The sequence below is a fragment of the Scatophagus argus genome, chromosome 17 (assembly GCF_020382885.2).
Source record: "Scatophagus argus isolate fScaArg1 chromosome 17, fScaArg1.pri, whole genome shotgun sequence".
Classification (NCBI taxonomy): Eukaryota; Metazoa; Chordata; class Actinopteri; family Scatophagidae; genus Scatophagus; species Scatophagus argus.
Genome location: NC_058509.1, coordinates 6,525,667 through 6,550,919, shown reverse-complemented (window position 1 = coordinate 6,550,919; position 25,253 = coordinate 6,525,667). Strand labels below are relative to the sequence as shown.

At 40.7% G+C, this 25,253-nt stretch overlaps 1 protein-coding gene across 2 annotated transcripts in view; it reads right to left on the bottom strand.

The window, feature by feature from the left end:
• The window catches only part of LOC124074244 (oxysterol-binding protein-related protein 10), a 64,645-nt gene that overhangs the window by 26,168 nt on the left and 13,224 nt on the right, over positions 1 to 25,253 (bottom strand). Inside the window, exons 3-6 of one of the 2 annotated variants that reach the window (XM_046416925.1) lie at positions 20,305 to 20,384; positions 17,224 to 17,292; positions 11,294 to 11,491; positions 4,366 to 4,600 (exon numbers count right to left, since the gene is read on the bottom strand). In XM_046416925.1, coding sequence (XP_046272881.1) covers positions 4,366 to 4,600; positions 11,294 to 11,491; positions 17,224 to 17,292; positions 20,305 to 20,384 — 582 coding nt within the window. The remainder of the gene's footprint in view (positions 1 to 4,365; positions 4,601 to 11,293; positions 11,492 to 17,223; positions 17,293 to 20,304; positions 20,385 to 25,253) is intronic. The other variant, XM_046416926.1, reaches the window with a different exon arrangement.

Sequence of the window (25,253 nt, the reverse complement as noted above, 5' to 3'; positions counted from 1 at the left end):
GAAAACTCATATCACACTATATCCTATTCATTTCTGACATTCAATATTGAGGTTCTCATGAACAGTACTGAACTGAGGGTGTGTGATTGACAGAGACAGGAAATTGTGTGCGTTCTTGTGTTCGTCTGAATTTAATATTTGTTCGCTGTTATATCCTGGCCTGTTGTCTTCACTGAGCTCAGGTCACACACAGAAATGATTAAAATGATGATTCATGATGACTCAAACAATAAAATGTTTTGCAGATATCTACATCCTCATACTGTAAAGAAACCTTGAAACTATGTTATCCCAGTTATTGTTGGAATTTTAAATTAAAAGCACTCAATCTCCACTGTCTTCGTCTACAGTGTCAGAGGTGATGATTCAACTTCATGGTCTTTTTTGAGGCCACAGAGGAAAAAGAAAATCCCTTTAAAATGCATTTCAGTCAGTGTTCTGAAGGTTACTTTTTTAAGTGTTTATTTTTGCTTGCGCTGGCCAATAGTCTGCAGCTACTAGCTCACAGTAGGGTTTGGCCTGTGTAAAAATTTTCAAACCCGTTCGATAGGAGCTCAAACACTGGACTGGAACTGATCTGACCGGATCGGATCAGACTGGACGTGCATACCAAGATTTGCCACTAGATGTCGCACTTGACACAGTAGCCGCTCCCACCGAGGCAACAAAAGAGTGCTAACATATTAACTTTCTACAAATTCTTTATTTATTGTCATTGTACAAAACGTACAATGAAATTTTAAATTAGTTGTTGAGATATTTCAGTCCTGTCAGTCAGTTGGACCAACCAACTGACTGACAGGACCAATATTTGCCATTTCTGGAGATACGCCGCTAGCATGGCTAGGATTTCAGGTAGCTACAACTATAAATCTAAAAACAGCTATCTTCAGCTTCGGCTATACATTATTACACTGCAAAAAGTGAGAAAAAAGTTTAGTATCATCTTTATCGACTCTCAGTGGTGTAAGACATGAACATATTTTATTATTATTGTTTCACAAAATTCTGATGTCCAACTGACTTAACATCAGTTTGATTATTTTGTGTGATTTTTTAACACATCTGCAGCACAGAGATATAAAAAAATAATATTTTTTTCAATATTGATTTGGATCTCATTAGCAATCACTAACTTCAAAGCAGCCTCAGCCTTAATTACAGGCCTCATGACTCATGCCAAACAGAGCAAAAATGCATTTCTCAAAAGGACAACGCTGACTTTAAGGCTCCACGCCTCTGATTAACAACGCTAGAAATTACAGCCTCAAAAACAGACATTAAAATCAGTCAACACCTCCGACAGCACTTCAATAAATCTGCATTGAATGCAGGACCATTGCACAGATCGTATTTTGTATCTCCTGTATGAACAAATCCAGTTGCCTCATATAAAAGCTTCTTAAATATAACTCATATCAGATCCCATTTCAAAGTACTGTTAATGGAGTGGTATCACAGCCCCTCTCATTCCTAGTCCCTCAACTCAAATTGGGTTAAAAGTCTAATGCACCAGTAGGCTGTTTTTTGATATCCATTAGTAGGAAGCAAGCAGTGCTGACATAAGTCGACATGCTGGTGAGCCTGAGGCGAATTTGGCTCAACTGAATGTGCTGAAATAGCCCTGAGGCCAGACCCGACTTTGGTCAACTGACAGTTTGACTGACAGGAACCTGAAAAGTGTTATTGAACCTATGACACTGGATACCTCTACAGTGTAGACGTAAGCACGGGTGGCTCTGTCTGAAGGCAAGTGAGATGCGAGCGGTGCAAATACAGTGAAAATTGAATTTTTGAAAAGGTTACTCTCAAGACATTCGGAGGTTATTAGGTTCCAGAGAGTTCATTTCAAGATAGAGCTGTGAGCGGAAACATTTCTGGAGACAGTTCATGCGTTTCTGCTGGTAATAATATTTTTTCTTTCAAGTAGCTTACAAACACAATTAATGACAGATACGTCTAGTCTGATACTTTCCCTGAGATGTCACAATGAAGCACCAGAAGCAGAAACACTCAGTGAGCAGAGGGATGCCTGGGCCATTGGATGGAGGCATGCAGGTGAATCAAAAGGCGATCGCAGATCAAACAGTGGAGAGAGACAAACATTCATGCAGTAGATGTCTCCAATGGCTTTACCTTCCATTTCTGGGCTGTGACATCAGTTCAGACTTTGTGAAGTTTTCACATCACCTCGTCTCCCTCATTTTCTGTTTAAAAAAATTCCATTTTCTGTTTCTGGCTTTATGTTAAGCTGCTGAAAGGGGACGAGTTCCCAAAGTGAAATTCCTTTATGGATTATCATTTCCTTAAAGGAAAATGTTCTGCGTGATAGAGACAAAGGGTTGGGCTTCAAGCTCAGGGGGGAGGGCAGAGGGGATCCATAAAGAGCTACAGCGAGCGGTGAAGATCCTCCGTGACATCAGCTGATAATATGCTGTCTGGTTCGTGACTGGCAGGTTTTTGGTGGGAGTTTACAAAGATCCATCAGGTTCCTTGGCTGTATTTGTGATTACTGGAGCTGATTTAAACAAGCTGCTCTTGTTTTGTTGTAACAGGAGCCCAGAGGGACTAATGCATCAGTCAAACTCAGTCCAACCTCATGCTTGGCTCTCTACACAAGAGTTATCTTGCCCATACAAAACCACTTAACCAACCAGCCAGCCACTGCCTTTATCAGCTTCATCAAATCTGGATGCTGCCCATGCCGGTGAGCCACGCTACCCATCACTCGGCAAAATCAAGGATCCTAACAAAAAAACTCCTCACTGAGGTGTCGGGGGTACATGCCGGAAGCGGGGAGCAGCTGGACCCCCACAGGACTTATCAGCCAGGCAGCGGAAGGAAAGAGGTTTGTACTTGCGGCCCGGTGGTCCCACTCCACACCACCCCCTGTCTGATGAACAGGTACAGGGTAGGGTGACTGTTGGCGCAAAGAAAAGACCAACAAACTGTGAGGACTGGCAGGTTGGCTGGGATCCAGCAGCCATTAAAAAAAACCCCTGACCAGAAAAAACCTTCCCTGAGTCACAGATGGAGGTTGTCCACAATCTCTTGGTTTAAAGTATAAGACATATGCCCGTAGGGTTTTAAAGTCAATAGCAATCATCAGTTTGGATTCACAGCAGTTACAGTAGATTCCAATAGTCGTGACGAAAATGTGTCTGAAAAATCCATCCATTTTTTCCTGCTTATTGGGGTTCAGGACTTGGTTAACCAAGGTAGCTTGTGGATCCTTTTCCCTGGCTTTGTCCTCCAGATCGCCTTGGGAGATCTGAGAGGTTCGTCAACCTGGTGGAACATGTGAAGGCAAAATGACCCTTTTTTACCTGAACTAAAGAGCAGCCGTTAGGATCAACTGTGACTGCTGTGAATCCAAACTGACTACATCTGCCATCTTCCACACCTTTCAAGCCAACAGGCAGTGAGCGTTTGATAATCAGTAGCTTTTCAGTGTACTCAAATCATATCCTCTTTTCTGGAGAGATTTATGGCACTGCTGTTCTACTGTTCAACTTTACTATAAATGGATTATAAATACACCACTGTTCTTGGAAAAATAGGACTAATCCACAGTGCTTGGACGGATTTCACATGATCTTAAGAGATTCTTAAGAGAGTATTTTCATCTTGTATTAGAGGTCTACCTTCCACCTTTACGTTCCTTATCCTTGGTGTTATGCCAAATAGAACCACCCTCAGGCTGCAAATGGTTTAAATCGAAACAACTTTATTGGATCCATAGTGATCTGGCACAGAGAGGGAGTAAACATGGCAGAGGTCTGACATTTTAGGCACCAATGTGGATTCCTTTGGCAAAGACTTAATCCTATAGGACGGTTTAAAAGTGCATAGTATTAGCCATTATATTTAGATTCACTCATTCACACATAAACCCTGATTTATTCTGACATGCATGTTGGGAAACAGTCTGTAGTGCTTTCAAGGATTCTGTAAACAAGACTGTCAATAAATTTCATGGTCATACACACCTCACATTCAAGCCTGTACTTGGCACTACTTTTTTGAGGAACTATTGGCATTTCAATGCAACTGACGACACTGAAGAGACACAGAAATCAATGGAAAACAACACAGAACAACACAAACAGTGACAAACGGTGACAAAAAACAGAAAACAAAACAATTTAACACACAAATTCAACATTCAACAACATTTACTACAAACACTGAAGTTCATGGTAGCCATCAGGCAGGGACAGGAGCCACAGTCCAGCTGCCCCAGTTGGGCCTTGCCACTGGTGCTGGGCTCTGGAGGAGGGAACTGGAAAGACAAGGGGGATGGGGGAGATGGAGGGGTCGCGGGCTCCAGTAGCAGCACTGGAATGGGGCCCGGGGCAGACTCACCAGAGGGGGCTCTGTGGGCAGCGTAACTGCGCTCAGAGGCCTGAGACTGAGGTGGTGCCTGGCTGTGGCTCTGTTGGAGGATGTTCAGGCACTCTCCCAGGCAGCTGAGTGTGGCGGCTGACGTGGCTTTGAGCAGCAGCAGGTCCTGATCCAGACAGGAGAGGGGGCCTCTGGTGGGTAGAGAGTCAATGGACTGGACCAGGTTCTTCTGTTGGCCCTCTGCTTGGGACATCACCTGGGGAACAAAAGTGGTGTATAGCATTAAAATACATCATATATTTCATCATACATATATCACACCCTATTGCTCTTTTGCCTTTAAAGGATGAGCCTGGTGGTTTTCAAATTTTTCTCATTCCCTTTCTAAATCACTTTAAAAGAAACACAAAAGACAAAACAACAACGTCCAGAAGATATTAAAAACACATGACCGACACAGCGACACACACTGACAGGTTTTGTCGCTGCAACAAAACATGGGGTATTGTAGTTTATTTGGAGTCAGCACCACAACGTAAACTCTCAGCAGTGCACCTGTATTGGCAAATCATTCCGCATTAATCATACTGACAGGAGAGAATTTAGCAGTTGTTTGGACAGATCACCAAGGTTACCAAATGTATCACCGTATCTTCATCTACCTCATACATCTTCACGTTTTTACTAATGTGCAGGAAGTGGTACAACTTTTATCATTAATTCTAGAGGCGTCGCCCCATTCTCGACAACAGGCAGCAGCTGATCCACGCAAGCATCTGCTCCAAGACAACAGTGCTAAAAAAGGAAACTGCTAAAACTCTTCAAACAAAGAAAGTTCTCCCCTTATGCTCCTACAGTCACAGGGCACATTTCTTTCAGAGGAAAATCTCTGTGTGACTCACCTATCAGGAGTCTAAATGTATCACAAAAGCAAGAAGCCGGTTCTCGCTTGTGGGTAATAAGCTTCTCTCGGGGCTAATGAATCTGAGTTGTTTATCACCCTGGAAATGTTGTATTCATTAATATTGTATGGCTTCACACACACTCGTCCTCCGCACGCACTTCAGTAGCACATCTGTCTCCCTGCATCAGCACACGGAGCTATTTTGGAGTCGCTGAGAGATGCTGCGGTGGGGTTGTTGTTAAAAAAAGTTTTCTTCTTCCTTATTTTTTTCTTTTTAAATACGGTGTTTGTCCAATTATTCAGCTGTACAGTCAGGTTGGATGTTGAATTCCTCAGGCAGATGGAGCTCAAATTTTTGTCTCCAGTGGCTGGTATAAATAGATTCTTTGTGTTCAGCTTACTGATAGTATATCATCTCCACAGTGCCCTTCAAATAACCAGGACATTTCACAATTCATTCTTTACAACTAAAACCCCAAAGACAGGTGCTTCTGTGTCTCGTTCATGATGGACATGATTTTTATTTTTTTACTGCCCTTCATAAAGTTACAAAGGGCTGAATATAATCATCATGTTCACAATTTCATGCCTAATTCTCATGGCTGACTAAAGTGAATAAGTGAAAGGTGCGTGCAAACACAACCAAATGAGTAAAGGGAATTTTGAATGCTACGTGGGAGAGAGGCAATTTATTGAAGCTATTTTTTGGCGAAAATATGACTTAGATTACAAATTGACAACAGAAAAGTAAATTATGCTGCTGTTTTCTATCTTTTCCATCATCAAAACTTGTCACAAATTACATTTATACTACAGCCTGTCAATAAATTAAATTACTTAAATGTATCGTTGATATTTATGAGCCAGGTGAGCTGAGCTAAGCCGAACTAAGGAGTGTTACCTGCCTCTGATTTCCAGTATTACAACTGAGTCTAAGCAGACCACAGTTTTTCTGAAGAAATGTATATATATTTTTTTATATCCACCTGTTAAGTCTACAAGAAGAATGTTTCATGCTAGATAAATTGATTTTTGGTTTGCTATTGCTTCACAGTACATAGTCACATATTGATATTCAGGTTAAGAGACAATCACTCACTTATTTGTACAGTACATGTCCTGCAACATGAAAAATACTGACAGAAAAGTACAGATTTAAGAGAATTATAACTGCATCTGTAGTGCAGTCATGACACCTGAAATCAGATCTGCCTCAGGGTCTACATTCACTAAAGGGGCTTTTAGCGGGTGGCAATGCATGTTGGTGTGCAATAGCGTTGCTATGCAACCTGAAGTAACTTTAGAAAAACCAATACCATGTTCAAAAATAGCAAAGCTCACTAAGTTTCATGGTGCTCAGTAAATTGCAGCCACCATATCTGATGTAAGCAATTTGTGACATTTTTACACAAACATGGAGAGCTTATTACAGGAGAGACACAAATATCAGATAAAGAGATAAATAAGTAATTTAAGGGAAAAAAGGAGAAAACCAAATATATAAAGTGAGGAAGAGAGGAATCCAATTAAAAAATCATGTATCATCTTTCAGAATATCTGAGTGTTTCATATTAAAAAAACAAACTTCTACCCTACATTCCAACACAAAGCAGCTCATTAAGGTATATATATTGATAAACATATACATAAATATATATAAGTTTGAATTTTTAAATAATGTTGCTCTTTGTATGTGAATAAGCAGGTTACACTGTTAGACATGAACATAAAAGGATCACAACATTGCAGCAGACCTCTGCTACAAAGCCAAGTCAGTGGGCTTACAGTAATGGCAGCTCCACACACACACACACACACACACACACACACACACACACACACACAGCTCTCTGGAGCCAACAGGACCAGTGATGCTTCCAGAAATAGCCTAACCCGGTGATCCAACCCTGCCACAGCAGTGTAAGAGCCCAGTGGTGCTGCTGCACTGAGAGTCGAGGCGTTTGATGAGTTCACATCAGCCGTGACAAGCTGGCTGTGGAGAGACGGTAATGTGGTCTGACTCCCAGCGTCACACATTCAGAGGAAATACAGATGCATGCATGGATGGACAGATGGATGGGAGGTGACAACATGACAATGGCCCGAATATTCTGCCTAAGACTACAGTGCTAACTTCAAGAAATTCAAGTTTCACTCGCCTGCAAAAAAAGAAAAAAAAAAAGAAATAATAATGGGCTGTTAAAAGGTTCATTCACAAAGTGTTGTATCAAAAACATACATGAAAAATATTTGTGTATCTTTCATTTTGATTTCAAACAACGTACCACGCATACTATATGACAGCTTGGCACAGCACATAGTCGTGGAGATATAAAGTACCCGCACGCAGTACTTATGCCACCTTCATGTCATCTGGGAGTGACATTTCACCAAATGAACGCAGCCTTTGAACCAAGTGAGTGGTGGACACTTTTATCCCATTGCACTACAACAACAACAATCAAAAACTCTGCGCTGCTGCAGAGCTCACACAACCGCCGAGTTTCCTGCCTGGCGTGGGGACGGTTCAGCGACTGCTGCTGAGACGGACGCAGATCACGTGAAAAGACTGTTTGAAAAAGAGACAAAGCTGTATGCATCTGTAGCTGTGTGGGGGGGTGTCTTCCGGGTGGTGTTACAGGGTGGAGTTTATGAATATCATCCGAGACAGTGACCAGAAACTAAATGTGATGTACAACACGACATCCCCGATGCCGCTGTTTGATCCATCAGCAGCAGCAGCAGCTTGCTGTTCTCTACTGAGTACAGTGGTGCATAAATCACAGTGCAAGCAGACCCCTTTGCTGTCAACTCGAGCATCCTGCGGCCCTGTGCCAGACCTGTCAGGCAAGTTTACAGGCCTGTAATGAATAAAGGAAGGAGAGCAACAAATGACAAGAGGAGGGACGAAAAGTGGTCGGAGCGCTGAGGATGAGCAGGGGAACGCGAAGAGAGATGAAGGCGGAAGCTAAATGACGGCGGTTATGAATCAGGTCACAGGATAACCCAATTCTTCTGGACTGAAAGAACGTGAAGCCAAAGAGAAAATGAGTCACACATCACGGTGGCCCTTGTGTCGTCCATCTGCAGAGAAAACACAAGCACAAACAGTGTGTTTGTTTTGCTTAACGATCACACCATCTGCTCGGTCTTCACTCAAACTGTCCCAGGTTCACACGAGGAGACAGACTCTGCTCCCGAGAGGTGAGAAATTATTCTCCACTCACACTGATCGCTAGTTGCTCTCTTTCTGTCACCGAGTGAATCACTTAGACGAGATATTCTTAGCGAGACGAGGAAGACGCACAGTGTGGCGCATCCGATTGGGGAGTTTAACAACTAGAAGCCAGCCAGGTCCTCTGTGAGCGAGAAGGAACGAGGGAAAGATCTGTGCATGAAATATTGATGTTCCTCAGATGGTGTAACCACAATGACAAGCAGAGGAGCCAGATGAACCGTCGAGGTAAATGCCAAGTGTTTTTTTTTTTTAATACACAGTTTAACTAATGGTTCTGCTGTCTACTCCCTGCTGCTTCAGTTTTACGAGAGGGGACACAACAATACAGGGTGCTCGGATCCTACTGCGAGGTTTTGATTACAGGCAGGTTATTAGGCAAGCAGTGTGCCGTTTTTGTTCCTGTGGTGTTTGGCAGATACCACAGAAAGCAGCTTTGTCCCAGTTTAAGACAGATGGTATAAATGAGGGTCGTCTCTGTTATCCTGGTGCGACGATCAGATAGCTTCAGGTGAAAGGCTGTCTCCTCATCTCTGTAACCTTAAAAAGGGTGGCGTGGCCAAACAACGTGCAGTAAATAAAAGAAGAGAAGGAGATAAACGTATCGGTTATTAGTGCTGAAACAATTACTCAACACACAGCAAACAAAGATGCTTTAACTCTTTCCAGGTTTTCAAAGTTGATTCTTTTTCTCTGTTATATATCACTGCTGCTGCTGCTGCTGCTTCTGGAAACGATAATGACGAGAGCAATTAGGCTGAATCACAGCAGTAAGTCTGCATGTCGTAAAAGTGAAACGATCAGCTGAAAGGCGACGAAAAGCTCCGTAGAGCTGAGAGAAACTGCGGAGTCGTAATGATTTTCAGTGGGTTTGTGACTACCGACAAGCAATGACTTGACACAAAACGCACACAGTTATTTCATCCATTGTTAATAGCAAAAGTACTGATTATGGCAGCATTTTGGGAAAATGTGTCAAATTCTATCCTTTTGGTTTGGATGAGTAACTAGAGGCACTGACATTATGCATAAAACAGACTTTTATATATTTATCTTTTTTCCAGTCTTTTTGTCCATCAGAACACACAATAAAGTAGTTTGTGGGGATAAAATAATATCTTCCATGATGACGAACACGACCTCTTTCTGGTACCAGTTCACACGAGCAGAAGTGTTTTACATTTAGAGAGCCTCTTGTCTCTCCTTATCCATGTTAAGTCCTGTTTCCAAACTACCAAGTCATCTTATCTCCATAATTCAGTGTCCAGATGCAGCTGCCTGATCCGAAAAGCACATTTCATTTCTAAACAAAAGGGGGAAAGCAAAAATGTTGGGGTTAATGGCTCTATAGCTTGAAAGCCAGGCATATCATCACGTCTTCATCATGTCTTTATCATTTTCGCTTTGCAAACCCAACATCAGGCCTGATCTTTTGCAGTCAATCACTAAAAACCAACTGCAGACAGGCTATTAACAAGACACAGTAGGAAAACAATCCTCTCCTAGGATGATAAGCAGTGAAAATGAATGACTGTGCTGAGTGTATGGAGATGTAGCAGATGAGGACGACGTGCTAACCAGAACTGACAGGTCTGGGGACTGAGGCGGAGAAAATTAATGAGGATCTGAACGTCAAACTAAATCAAAAACTGATTCCAAGTGGAGGCATCTGTAATTAACTCAGGATGTGCTTGCAGGTCTGGAAATTTAAACTCTTATGGAAATAGCAGCAAAAACTATTTGAATGTACATATTCAGGGATTAGCAGGACAAAACGCTCAGGAAAATTAAATGTTCCATATGGACGAGCACTCTGTCACTTTTCACTTCTTCACCATTTATTTTCTTTGCACATACTGTCAACTTCACATTTCTTATGTTGATTACTTCACATCCTCATCACACTGAGCCTGACTCAACAACATACGCTCCTCTAGCTTTTCCCTCTGTCACCGCCCATGTTAATCACTATTTATATATACCGTAAAAATGCCAACAAAGCTGAACTTACATCGAACACTGAGCACACTGCAGTCGTTGTCGAGCCTGCCAGGAAGCCACAAATAACTGCTGAGCTCACTACACCAGCGTCCCACCTGACACCGAAAGGCCACGCAGAATACAATGCAGCATCTGGATGGACCTTGTTCATGGACTTAGTTAAAGGTGTCATTCATTTCAGACAGATGAAGACGGCTGAAGGTGTCAGGAAGCAGTTTGCTGTAGCCGGCTATTGTCTACTATAAGAAGTTATTCAGAGAAGTAGTGCACAACATGTAGGCTAGGCTAAAACTGAAGAATTAGTAAAATTCTACAATGAAGGGGAAGAATGTGGTAAACCTTGTTAATCTTGTTAAACAAATAAAGCACCTTATTACTGTCATTTGAAAGCAATCGGTGCAAAAATGCTCAAAACAAAGACTTGTCACAAGTCGACCTCTGTTCAAAATACAGGTTCTTTTAATGTGTGGATCTGTCAGCAAAAAGACTGATCAGAAAGTTGAGCTAGAAGAACTTCAGATAACACTGAACAAATAGACTACATTTTGCTTGCTTTGTAGAAGCATCATGGTGTTCTCAGGCCTCAACGCTGAATTTGTCTTTGACCCAAACTAAGAAAATGAGACACCAGTTGTAATGAAACAGAATGATTCTTTCATGATGTCTTTGCAAGTGCATCTCCACTTTTTCTCCCTTTCTGCACAACCCTTTTAAAAGGCAAGAACATAAAAACAAACCCCCCCTTGTCCACTCTGAAGTTCAAGTCTCGAGACCAAATGTTTAAATACTGCTACGCCTGTGACACCCACCTCTTTGACCTCCAGCAGCCGTCCAGGGTATTGACTCTTGGCCCGCCGAGCTGCAGCTGGAGATTTGTGGTGAGTGATGGTGACGATGTTGCTGGGTGAGGCCGTGTGGCTCAAGTGCCTCTGAGAACCCGGGGATGAAGATGGGGTTAGGTGGGGGAGGAGGGAGAAGCTACGGGTCCGACCAGAGGATGAGGAGCCCTGGGGGGGTGTTAAAGAAAGCAAGCACAGAAAGGGAGAGAGAGACAAAGAGAGAGTTGTATGGGAATTTAAAGGCAAAGGGGCATGATAATGTATAGGAAGAGCAAGGTCCGTGAGAGTGTACCTCATTAAAATAAAAGGTTCAATAAGGAATGTCAGTTCTGTTCAGGCAATCAAATAAAGTTGTGGCACAAAAAGGATCAGTATTAGGTTTGCATTGGAAAGAGCTTTTTACGTTTATGGGTTTATGTTTGACTTGCCTGCTAAAAGAGAGGAGAGCAGCACTGAGCCTACGCAATTCGCACTAACCCAATTTAGGACAACCCAATTTGGTAGCACTCGCTTTTATCCAGATGTTTCTTGCTACCGTCTCCCTTTCTTTAGTGTAAGAAAAATAAGACACACAAACAACTCTAATGCTCTAACATGTCAGCTTTATCGGTTAAATGCTAAAGCTAATGGCCTTAAGATTTAAGGCTAACTGTTATCTAGAAATGTGTCAAACTCTGAACTAATCTTAATTTTCAAGCTCCCTGTAATGTTCAAGTAAATTAATTGTCTTCTTTCAGTTTTTTTATGAAATATTTCTTCTTTTCAAAATACGAGTTTGGCTAGTGTTAATGCTAGCTAATGCTGTTTGGCTTTACTTTATTTTACTTAACATGAGAAACTTTTTAAGCACATTGAATTTAATGTTTATGTATTTGCATTTAATTAACCGATTAATAATTTATGTATTAATTTGCTGCTATTCATTTGTGTTTTGGGTAACAAAACATTTTTAAAACCACTTCATTTCAGAGTTGAAGAAGGAGTTAAAATTTCATAATATGTTTAAAAGATCTAAGATAAATAAAATACTAAAATACAGATTTGCACACATGTTAACCTAAAACATTTCATCCTGATAGTTTTAGCTGTTTGTTTTAGATAATACTTTACAATGGACTCCTCCATCAGGTTTGTGAATTAAAAAAGTCAGACTTAGTTCTCCAAAAAAGCCCGTCATCCCTTTTCTTGTTTTGTTTTGAAGAGATCTCGCCGGAGCTTAAGTCACATCACATTCTTCATTTTGATGCCTCCCACCCCCACGACTCGTGTCTCTTCAGTTCGCTGACCTCTATGCTCACACAGGAAACGATGTCAGAACAGTATATCTCTCTTCTGTCTTTACCTTCCATTAGTTTACAGCAGCACAGGGAGACAAGGCATCAGAGATTTATCCCCCAGAGGAGCACAGAGGTCTTATCGCTGCAGCAGTGGAAATAAAATAGATAAGCAACTTCCACCCCAGAACACTGCTCACCGAGAGGGAAACAACCAACAACAACTACGCCGTAACCCAGGAAATCAAACCGATAAATGCTTGTTATCCTGCTCCTATGGGCACTTTTTAGAGGATAAACTGCATGCAAAAACGTCACGTTTTTAGAAAAAATGAATCATATTAATGTGAAAGAACCGTAAGAACATTTTCCTTGTGATTAGATCCATCCAAACACTAAATAGGGGGAGTTATAGTAGGTAGGTTGTAGTGTAATCATTTTAACGGGAAAAAATAATCAGCTTACAGGAGAGAACACTGTTGTATTGTGCGAGGCTAAGCCACGAGCAGTGAGTAAGCAAAAATGGAACAGCATTTCAAGAGTGTGAACAGACAGACACGCTGAGGTTTTGTGCTCCAAAACTGGCGCAGAGCCCTAAATACTTTTCAGAAAGTGGAATGGAAAGAAGACGATAGATGAAGAAAATTCAAAAAGGAGAAGGAAAGGAGGAAGGAGGATGCAGGAAGGCATTTGACATCGCAGGTGTGAGGAACATACGAGGTCATTACACATCAGATAGGGAAGAGTTTCCCAATATTTTGCCTTATGTGCCTTAAAAATGAATCAATTTCTACTTGTGGCTCCCAAGACTCAGTTAAGACATGAGCTGTGAGGAGGTCTTTCTCATAACAAAGCAACTATCTAAAATATATGAGACACAAGTAACCACCACTGTTGAAAATCTTCCTCTTATCAAGTCAGTTATGTCTAATGTTTAATACTAAAAAAATAATTTTCTTGGAACAGGTGGGGGGGAAAAAAAATCTACAAGTACTTTAAGAATTTGAATTTCCACAGGAAACAGATGTCTTTCAAGATCTCTTTTTTACAGTAGAAGAAGGCAGGCTGGAATAAAGAAAAATAAAGCTTGATTTAAGATAAGATTTGAAACAAACTGATTTATATTGGATAAAAGTAAGCGTAAGAAAACATTCTCACTGTACTGAGAGTTTCACTTCACAACTCAAGTTACAGGAAAAAAAAATCGTGATTTGTGACAATTTTACCGTTGTTGTAAAGTATGAATGCAAAATGAACACCAAAGCCAACATGCACTCTGGCTGCGATGTTTATTCCTTACAAACCAAATAAAAAATAGTAGAATAATAGACATTTTAGGCCACACAGCCACACTCGGTAAATTTAGGGCCACGATGATGTGACTCCAAGCTATTACATAACAGCAGGATGTGCCTGAGGGGTAAAAAAAAAAAAAAAAGTCCTGATGTTTGCTGCTTCACAGGTGGTCGGTTGTCGCTCCACCGTGGGCGGACCGGGCCCAGTGTGGGGCAGCGTGGGTAGGTGGTACGACGGTCAGCTGCTGACCTGTCATTTTCCACACAACAGGGAACAACGCTAATTACACACAATTAACTATTCACTAATAACCTTGGCTAGAGGGTATGAAAATAGTTTTTATATACTAATACATGGATACTAATATGAAGTGATCAGCTGAGTTCAGCCGACAGGAGCTGCTCAGCACACTGTGTCTCTATTCAAGCAGAAAGTAAACAACATTATCAACTCAAAGTCCACTCTTTGTGACCTTCCTGACAGAAGTTTTGTGTGTGTGTGTGTTTGTGGTTTCAACTTCACACACAGATGGTTACTGGCCTCTTCATCAGGCTGCGCTCACTGCATAAGCGACCATCTCCACCGTCAGCAAGCTTTAAAAAGAAACTCCTCTGATGTGACATCAGCGTATGGGGAAGTCGCTTACTTTTAACCCGGTTAGTCAGTAAGTCACGTGTGAGGTAAACCTGTCACTTATATGGACAGGTTTATGGTGTTGTTGCCATGTCCTCTGGAAAGTGTTTGGTTAACGACATGAAGGGGAGTTTATATACATCCATTACAAGTCTCAGAAGTCAGGCAAATATCTGAATAAATAAGAATAAAAAGAAATTTTAAATTTCTCACCCAGAATTAATTGCATATTGGCCCATGTAGAAAAGGCTTTTAAACACCACTCAAGCTTAACATTATACACTCCTCACTGCTGCCCACAAAATATATAAAGTAATTTAAAATAATAATTTGCATTTGAGTACCACCATTTAAAAAAATAAATAAATACACAAATAAAAAAGTGTGATCAGAGTCCAAACAAAAGCTGTGTAACAGCTAACAGTCCTGGGTGGGAATGTAAATAAGGAAGTACTGAAACTCTGAAACCAGGACAGCCAAAGTTAGACTTTGAAAGCAACAACCAGAACAACCGCTGTAACCTCCAGACCTTATGAGAGTCTATGAAAAAAAACAAACTCCAGCCAGAGAGATAAGAGTATTTGCTCCTTCCATAAAGAGTTACTGCACATTATTTATTGAACATGGAGCTATCTCACGCCGTCAGTGCGGCTGCAGAAAAACACATCTCCATGTTTTTCTTGTACAAAGTGGATAAAATTATCCTGACTCTTCCTTCAAAGGGATTATGTACTGGGAAAGAAAACCACACCAGTAAAAGAATTATAAAAAAATAAAAAACAAATCTACAAATGTGATGAAATACAGTAGCCTTAGATCTGTTGATGGAGTTTCAAAGTTCACCCTCAACCTTGGAAACAGTAGCTGACGAAACAATCTAACCTTATGGTCTATTATGCAGCTGTTATGGCAGGATCCTCCTACACGTTTCTATAATTAAAAGTCATTTCTTACATAATTTAATTTTTTTTTTTTATATGAATCATAAACCTTTATATTCACACACCCGTAATGCAGCAGTTTAATCCAGTTAAGAAATTGCTCAAAGGTCTACTTGTACCTTCTTTTTAGTTTAGATTAGTTTATTTATTTTTTATTTTTGACTGGAAAAGGTTTATTGACAAAAGATGGAAACATCAGATCTGTGCGAAGGGACGGAGGGCCAAATTAATCCGTACAACCATCAATGTCGCACTTCAATCACGTTTTCTGCAGCTCTTAATCGTTTCAGGTTTGACTGACCCTCTTTTAATTACACCATCTCATCGCGTCTTCTTCTTATGTGAGGGATTAATGGCGACCAACTGGAGAATTAACACCACCAGCTGCAGATCTCAATGAACCAACTGTCGCATAACTGTAATAGATGTAATCCCACATTAACTCGCATTTCCTTTTGTCAGTTTTCTATAAATGGGAGGCCTGGCTCTTTTCCTACTCCTACTATTAAGGCTTCTTTGTGTGTTGGGAGGATATAAAGGAAGCTCACGTCTCAGACAAAACTTGTAAATCTATCTGCTAGAAGATGGGATCAGCTTTTAATGGACCTTGAGGTGAGATAGTGAGGTTTCAAAGTTTCTGCTGTGTAAGAGAAGTGCATGAAACCAGCTCTGTGTTACAGTTTGTGACACAATTTTACGACTGCAGAATATTTATCCGTTGTCATTCTGCACCTTATCTGCCGTTATCTATCTATACCTCATGTATATACTCTGTTATTTTTTTATAGTACTCTGTTATTATTTTTTTATATATATTACTCTTATATTTTGTGTGAAAAATTACTTGCTACTTTTGTATGTTTCTTTGTATTGCAACCCTGGCACAACAATTTCCTGCAGGATCAACAAAGTTCTTATCTTATCTTGTCTTATTTTTGGGTGTTCCTGCTATTGTGTCCCCTGCCCCCGTCTCTGCACAGATGAAAGTACTGTACCATCTACACTGAAGAGAAAACTACCATACCAAAGTACTCTACTTCATCAACTTCAAATTTATCTACTGCATCAATATCTCCCACCAGTAAAAAAAATGGGTCTCACACTTAGTAGGTTTCTTATAAAGACTGACAGGGAAAATGAACCTTTGCCCTTTGTTTTTTTTTTTTTTTTTGGTAATAAATAAATGCTGCTACAACTGTTTCTGCAAAAGAGAACCGCTGGCTGCCTCGTCGCCGGAGTGGCAGCGATAACGATCTGAGAGGCAGACAGTGCAGCTCAGAGAAGGATTAGACCACAGCAGTGGGTACAGTAATAACAGCTGCAGCCGTGGCAATGCCCCACAGTCAACGAACGGGAACAAAACGCCTGCTCAGCTCTGCAGGGCAGATGGAAAAAAAGAGAGAGAGAGAGAGAGGCTGTCTTCCCACGTTCACTTCTCCTTGCTTATCCAATTTTCTCTCATCTTTTGATTGCTTTTCTCATCACGGCTGAGCAGAGTAATTGGACTTTCCCCTCGCTCCAGCTGTGCAGCAGTCTGAAGTGGTGAGGAGCTACACGTAGCAGCATAATGAGGCTGCAGTATTTAATTGTTTAAAAAGACACATGAAAGAGTGTTTCGTTTTGAAAAGAGCAGTTTGCCTGGGAAAGAAAGTGTTCCTTGTCCCTTTCAAACATCTGAAGGTGAAGCTATGCCAGGTTTGATGCATCTTCGCTGCTCTGCGATGCGAGTGTTCGTATGTCGCGTGTGGTGACTCACCAGCACCTCCTGACCTCCTCCGGCTCTTTCCACACTCAAGTGTTCATCGGAGCCCTTCAGCTTCCTCACCTGAAACCGAACACACATACAGACAAATTAATGGAAAACAACCTGAACAAACTGATGAGAGCATATGCTTCTCTCTGCAAGGCACCAGGGAAGACGCTGAATGGTCTGATGAGTGTAAAAAAAATAAAAATAAAAAGTGTGAATCATGCACTGCGATGCCTTAGCAATCATCATGCCAAACCCAAATGAATACCTGTGGGAGGTTTTGGACAGATGGGTTTGACAGCACTAGAATACAACAGAATCTAACAAAACCTTACTGGAGAGTCAGAAGGTTTCCTCTTCGCACTGTTTGACAGAGTTAATTACTTTTTATTCTATTCTTACTACTGTTTCTCACAGATCTACATCATGCAGGCCACAAACAATCCCATACCCGCAGTTCAACTGGAAAGACCTCCAATTCAGCTCTACAAAGTGGGAGTTTCATCCAACTAGCCAACAAATACAACTTCTAGTAGTCATGGGCACTATTCTATGAGCCAAAACCACCAGCTTCAAAGAATTTGTAAACATTTACACTTTGCTCATCTTTGCAGGGTGCCATCTTGCTTACGATGCAGCAAATCGGGTGGACAAAACAGTAGAAACACAGCTCAATTTCAACATAATCAATAAAAATAAAACTTTATAAGCATCACAGAAGTAGGATTTAATCTTGATCATTTGTGAGTTCAACTGCATCAGATGTTCCTAATAAACTGGTAACCTCACGGCTTCAGTACACACCAGTCACTCAGTGAACTTCAGAAGTTAGAAACTCAGTTCAAAGCAAATTATAAGCATCCAAACATCGGCTTCTTCTTTCAGAGCTGCAGCACAGACCAACAACAAATAAGCCCTCACAACTTCCACGTATAACATCACCTTTAATACCAAAAGTTTGCCAAAGAAATAAAAAAGCTTGGATTATTTCTCTCCTTCATGCACTGCTGATTTCCATCCTGTCACAACCTGCAGTGGGGCTCCAGGCGGAGCTCCATAACAAGTCTCATTCTCCGCTGGATCCAGCGAATGGGGATGTACCCCACTGGGATACAGACAGCACACACAAATACACCGACTAATCCCTTGAAGCCCTCACTGAAGCCCCCAATATGCACAAGCCCAAGTATAAATCCATGAAACTCACATTAAAAAAAGACTGATTGTGGAACCAGTTAGTAACTTTGACAACCAACAAGGTAATCGTTCAGAAATGAGCCCCCAGTGATGTGAAGAGGACAGTGAAACATTTAGTGACACTCTCATCCTCAAGCGAAGCAGCAGGAGCGAGCTACCACATTTCCATAAATCGTTTCTGTCAAAGTGCTAAAAATATTCTCGAATCAGACTAGCGAGAGACGCCGAAGCTGAACTCTGCAAAGAATGTCAGTCTCGGATTGTTAAATATTTTACATTTCGTCCATTTTGTTCTTCAGCCTTTTTCATATTTGCTATTGATATTTCCTTGCCTTTTATTTAAATTCAAACTTGATCCATTTACTCAACAGGGCATTTGTTTGAATGGCATTTAAAGTCTACAACTGTGAATTTACTCATTCTGTGTTCACTGGGTGGAGTGAAGGGTCATCAGAAAGTGAAAGAAATCTCAAACATGAAAGAAATAATGATGCATATGGTCTCTTGAGAGACCAATTCCCAACTGAGTTGACTCAGTGTTGTTGTTTTCCTGCCAAATATTTGAATAGTTTGTGACCATCTGAGTAAAAGTTCATTCACGAAGCTGGTAAATCCCCAGCTTCATTTCCTTAATTTCAAATTCAAGCTATAACACCAGTTTTCATTAGGTTACTGTTGTTTGGCAAAGCTACAAAGTTTGTTAAACCCAATAAAAAAGGCTGCTAGAAGACTTAAAAAATATAAGAGGCTCATTTTAACGGGCCCTTTTCTGGCCACAGTCACAGAAAAAAAAAAATCAGCATTGGATTACAAAAGCTATTTGTAAATCCTCGACTAAGTTTGTGTGTCAAGTCTTGTTTCAAACTATTTATTTATTAACCCTGTTGCATCATCAAACTTCAAAAGATGTCTTAACTACTCTGGGGTTTACTGATGTGTAAACCGTAAAGCTGTACCCAGTGTCATCTTTTGAGATTCAAAGCTCCTGTTGAGGATTTCAGACGTCTGTCATCATATGTTATGATATTAGGACACAAAAAATTTATTAAAAGCCCTCAAACAAAATTCTCGATTTGAACACAGCGAAAAATCAGGCCAAAAGGAGTTCAGAGCACAAAGCGAATACTAATATAATCCTCTTCTTTGTAGCACGTTAATTCACTATAATAGCGTGAGAGCACATTGTAAGAGCAGCGTAGCTCCGTGCATCACGTATGTGCTTGGGCAGTTTGTACTTGAGCAAGAGAGAGCGAGTAGCAAACTTTAAGAGCTTTAAAGAAACTTTAACCGCTGGTGTTGGTGAGAGGAGGCTGCACAACAGTCACACCTGAGTGCAAAAACACTAACAACGAACATCCACGTAGCAACCCGTCTGTGCGGAGCGTAAATCTCAGGAGGCTCAATGAGAAATTGTTAAGCTCTGGCACTGGGGGTGGGTTGCATGAGGACGAAACAACAAGTAATTTTAGCAGGCCAAGAAGATGACAGGAAATGACAGGAAAGAGTCGTCTAAAAAACTCCAGAGGAAATGTTAAGTGAGACTCATGGGAGAAGATGCCATTTAGATGAAAAATGGAATCTGTCGCCTTCAGACACCGAATTAAAAACAGAAAAGGAAGACAGACGGGATCAGTCCTTTTCTGGACTGTACAGAGGGTCTTCATCTGGTGGGTGCGCACAGACTGAGTTTATCAAAATGGGGAAACTGTCACATTTATAAAAAGACACACAGAAGACCAGGACCCTGGAAGGAAAATGCTGAGGCCCAGTTCTCTTCCTCCAGGAACGTATGCCAAGGGCTTAGACCAGGGTCACGTTTACAACTCTGTGTCCACGCGTGTGTGTGCATATGTGTGTATATGTATGTATGTGTGTATGTGTGTGGTTTACCTTGGCACTACTGTCAGAGTGACGCCTGGCACACGCTTGGAGCTGACTCATCCAAAACTGCTGCTCTTTGGCGTCGGATGCTACAAAAGACACACAAAGCAAAATAAATTAATAGAATTACAAGCCTTAACCTCCTTCACACACACACAAGGCACTGAGAATCACCAATAAATCCTTATATGAGTTCACAGTCAGGTCAGCATGGAGTTATAAGAAAGCCATCTGCCTTAAAGTGTCTTGGCGTGCACTGATCTTTGCCACTCGGTTCTTAATAACACACTGGGACTTCCATTTCCACAGATGAGCTTTTAAATGGTTATGGCACTAAACATCAGCAAGAGGAACACTTCACCATTAATCACAAGAGTATTCATGATATACAAACTGTCGCTGCAGGGTTTCATTACTGTAATTCCTGAGGACACTGAGGTAATGTCCTTGCTATAATTTCAAAGGATTTGAAAAATAATACCTAAAAGGTGATTATTTTTAATCGGAGGAGTCCAGTAATTTTCTTTGATCAAAATTGTCAATTTTTAGCCAACAAAATAAATCAATCAATCATAAATTCAAAATTTCCTGCACCACAAGTCTTTTTTTGTGGAAAAGACTTTTTGAAGATAACTCAGAGGTTAAACGTGGCAGATCACAGCTGAATACAGAGAAAATTAACAAAAAATTAAAAAACAAAAACAAATTACGTTACTTCCTTTTTGGGATCTGGCCTGAATTTTCTGGTAATGGGATAAGCTAAGAAGACTTGGACTCATGTGGGACTGCAACTAAAGATGTTTTTCATTGCATATATTTCTATGTATTTTTTCATTCATCAATTAAGGATATAAAATTGCAAAAAAAGAAATAATACCAGTAATAAATATCAAAGGATGAAAGCCCTCAAATTTAACAAGCCAAAAGCCGAGAATAACAGCCATTCTTGCTTGATAAATAACTGATTAGTTGACTTATTAACTAATCTAAGAGATCCATGAGCTCAGCTTTTCCTTTTTAGGACCCCAGTCTGGAAAAAATACAAAGTGCCAGCAGCTGTGAATGCAAAATTGATATGCTCTGTGCCCTCCTGTAAATATTTTTAGCTCCAACAGATCAGGTTCAACCTGTCTGAACCGACACAGTGGAAACTGTTCTGACCCCAAACAAGAAAAGTAGTGTGATAGGAGGCAGAGAGAGACATTAATATAGCATGTAGGGCAGGTGGTGGCTGTGCAAGTCAAGTGAAGTGTAGTTTTATTTCTTTTTTCCAGGGGGCACTCTAACAAGCCAACAGCCCTTGTAGGCACTAAAGTTGCTTTCTGTGCAATTTTTGAAGATTTTCAAAGAAGTTTAACACAAGCTCAAGGCTTTATTTGTCCCACATGGACCCATAAGGCACAAAAAGAAACTGATATGCACATTAAAGAGATTAAATGAATAGTTTTTAGTTTAGAGGATTATTTGGTTCAGTAGTTAGATGAGATGACTGACACCACTCATATCTGCTGGAGGCTAAAGCTAGTAGCTTAGCATAAACACTGGAAACAGGTGGGAAATAACTAGCCTGCAAGGTCAAAGTGCAATCACAATAAAATAGCAATTTCTCCCTGCTGTCAATCTTTCTGCTAAGCTAAGCTAACCGGATGCTAGCTGTAGCTTCAGGGAACCTGCATAATTACTAGTGACTGCCTTAAGCTGTGACTCAAGTGCTAACACGTGGATGAAATTACTGCATGTAACTGAGGCATCAGTGAGGACGACCTGCTTCATGATCTCATTTGTAGCCTGGATTGTTATGTTCTAAATGCTGTCCCCAGGGCTGGTATCACATCTGAACCTCTTCATTTTACCCTCTATGCTAAATTAAACAGTCAGTATTCGAGAAACGACATCAGTTCATTGCATCAATTTGCGAGCAGAACAGAAGCAGCTTGATACTCTCTGCACGCTTGTGGTTATCCCCTTGGCACTGAGATAATACACCCTGTTACTTAAACACAAATAGCCAGTTGAAGCCCAGGCTTGCTGACTAACACAGCGAGCTGCAGTCCTTCCAGCTGAAGGAGATGCTGACTGCCTGCTAGTGCTGACCCACTCCAGGTCAAACTGGAAAGGAATATCCTTCTGATCCCATTTCACTGACTAATTCTTACAGAACAATGCCTTCATTGGGCCTGACAGAGTTGAGTTTAGGCTGCAGGTCAATCCCATCTGGAGCATGAATGGCAGAAAAAATTTAAAGATGGCAGCTGATGATGGCAGGTAATTTCGAATTGTCATGAAAATTACTGCATCTGGTGATTCGGTGCTTCTTTCTACTTCAAATGTAATAAAGCAAATGAGTAATGTAAAAGGTTTCATGGGTACAAATACAAATGCTGGCATACAAAATGATAATCATAATTTGTTCTAAATTTTGAAAAATGCCCTTTAAAACTTTAAAACTTTGCTTTCAAAAGTGAATTAAGTAGATTGATACAAGTCTTTGTTCTGTACATCGTGTTTTAAACTGCAGCAAGCAGCTGACTGGTTTAGCATTAAGTCTTTTTTTGTATGGATTAAAACAAATAACATACAGTATGTTTATTTGGTAGGTTTTTAATATACTTGTCGGATGGTCTAACAGCATCTGGAAACCGCTTTCTGATAGCGGACTCATGGAAGGCAGCACCTGAGTATTTTTGTAACTTTCTGAAGGAGACAATAACACAAACCGGACTGCTGTGAGTGTGAAGGTGTGAAAGCAAAGCTCTCTTTCTCATTCACCACACAAGTAATATGGTCACTTGTTGCACCTAAGTGCAACTCCATTAACACTTTTGAGATGAGACCGTGTGAAAGTGAACCATTACCCACAACATTATCCTTCTGTTGTGGCTAATGGCTGGTTCATTTGAAGCATCCTTTGATCCACTCTTGTTTAAAAGAAGCGCAAAATCTACTCTGGCTGTCTGACAGTATTTTCACTATTTCTCTCCACATTTTCACACAGAGGAAAGCTTTAAATGTGGAAATGAACACCACAGTCTTACCAACTAAGTAACGAGGATGGATAGCTTCATTAGATTTTTAAGGAGGTGCCGCAGCACAAAAATGAAACTTTAAACTCTTCCGTCAAGTGTTAACTGTTTTTTTGACATGCTGATGGAAGTCATTTCAACGTATGGAGAATTCAATTTGCACTTGTCAGTCACTTGCGGTGCCGACACCTGCTACAGTCATGGGAACACCTCGAGTGAAGAGGCAACTCTGACAAAACGAGGCATTCGCAGAAAACGAGTGCTGCTTTCCAGGTGTGCTCTCCCACTGGGCGCGGCCGCCCGCCTCTCTCCGAGACGAGCAGAGCATTCATATAGAGACACCTGTTCAAAGCTGTCTCTCTCCAAAAATGCCGAGTGCCAACCTTCCTACATATGTCTTGTTGTCATCGTTCACAGAAATCACTCGCGCTAAAGGGGCCACTTACCCGCAGAGCGAGCAGGCTTCTGAACAAGATATTTTTCTCTGATGTGCACAAGCCTCCCTATGATTAAAGATAATTACTTGTCTGTATTGAGCAGGCCAGACTTTGTGTGTGGCTATGCTAATATGCACCTGTTCATATGGTAACGCTAGCGATACGCACACTGCTTAGCTGAGAGCAGGACGTGATGTTCTCTCTCCGTCAGAATACTGTGATATTGCTGAAATTTTCAAAGCTGGTTTTGTATCTCAAGAGCTGCAGACTTGGGAGTTGACACGTTGACAGCTCTATTTGTTTGATGAATGCACAAGGCTTCCGGTGGAAAATGAGGCAACTAACAACGAAATGAGAAGATGGTCCGTCTGCCTGTTTAAACAGATGCTCGTCCTGGCCCCTGTGTCCCATTTAAATGTCAATATCCATCCCAGAGAGACAGCTGAAGGATATTCGAACACAACTGAGTCAGAGAGAAACCTCCTCTCCTGCCATTCAGAGCACCACCGTCATTGTCTAATTACTGCCGTTTTAATTACAGCATTGTGAAGGATGTTACTGGTTAAGATAATGGTAAGCCTGAGCATTAATGCTGGGTCCAGATTTGATTAAAGTGCTGGGAGATATTATGAGCGAGGCAATTTAAACATATACTTCAAGAAAATGGACTGGCTGACAGGGACGAGAGAGGCTAAGAGTGGCCCAGCAATTACTGCAACCAGCCTTTCCTCATTAAAATGACACCATGGCCCGCGTAATTATCCCTACTAAATAAGTAAGACCAAATTATATGCTAGGAGAAAATCTGTTGTAATTTCAGGTTCAACTTTATATTTAATTAGCTTTTAATAGCTTTTATTCATTAGTGATTTAAACTGCTGCACCTCACATTTGCGAAGGAGGATTTGAATCTCATATAAGTTGTGGTATTTAAAGTGCATAAAAAAAACATTATGAGCTTCATTAACTTCACTAACAGAACTAAATCAAAAGTAATGAGTAGTCAGTTACTCTTGTTATTCTTCCTTTGAAATTACAGGAACAGTAAAAGTATGTAAAATATATTCAGAGGAAAAGTTGGGTGATGTTGATTTGATCTGGAAAACTTGCAAATTTTCAATTAGAGACAATTTGTTCTCGGTTACTAATCCAGTTCAAGTGTAATAAAGCAAATGAGTAATGTAAAAGGTTTCATGGGTACAAATACAAATGCTGGCATACAAAATGATAATCATAATTTGTTCTAAATTTTGAAAAACTTTAAACCTTTAAAACTTTGCTTTCAAAAGTGAATTAAGTAGACTGATACAACTCTTTGTTCTGTACATCGTGTTTTAAACTACAGCAAGCAGCTGACTGGTTTAGCATTAAGTATGGATTAAACAAATAACATACAGTATGTTTATTTGTAAACTTTCAAGGTGTAAACCTATTTGAAAAAAAAAAAGTCTACTGGCTATGGCTCCTTAGTTATCAGACAAAACCTCCTGACAAGAAT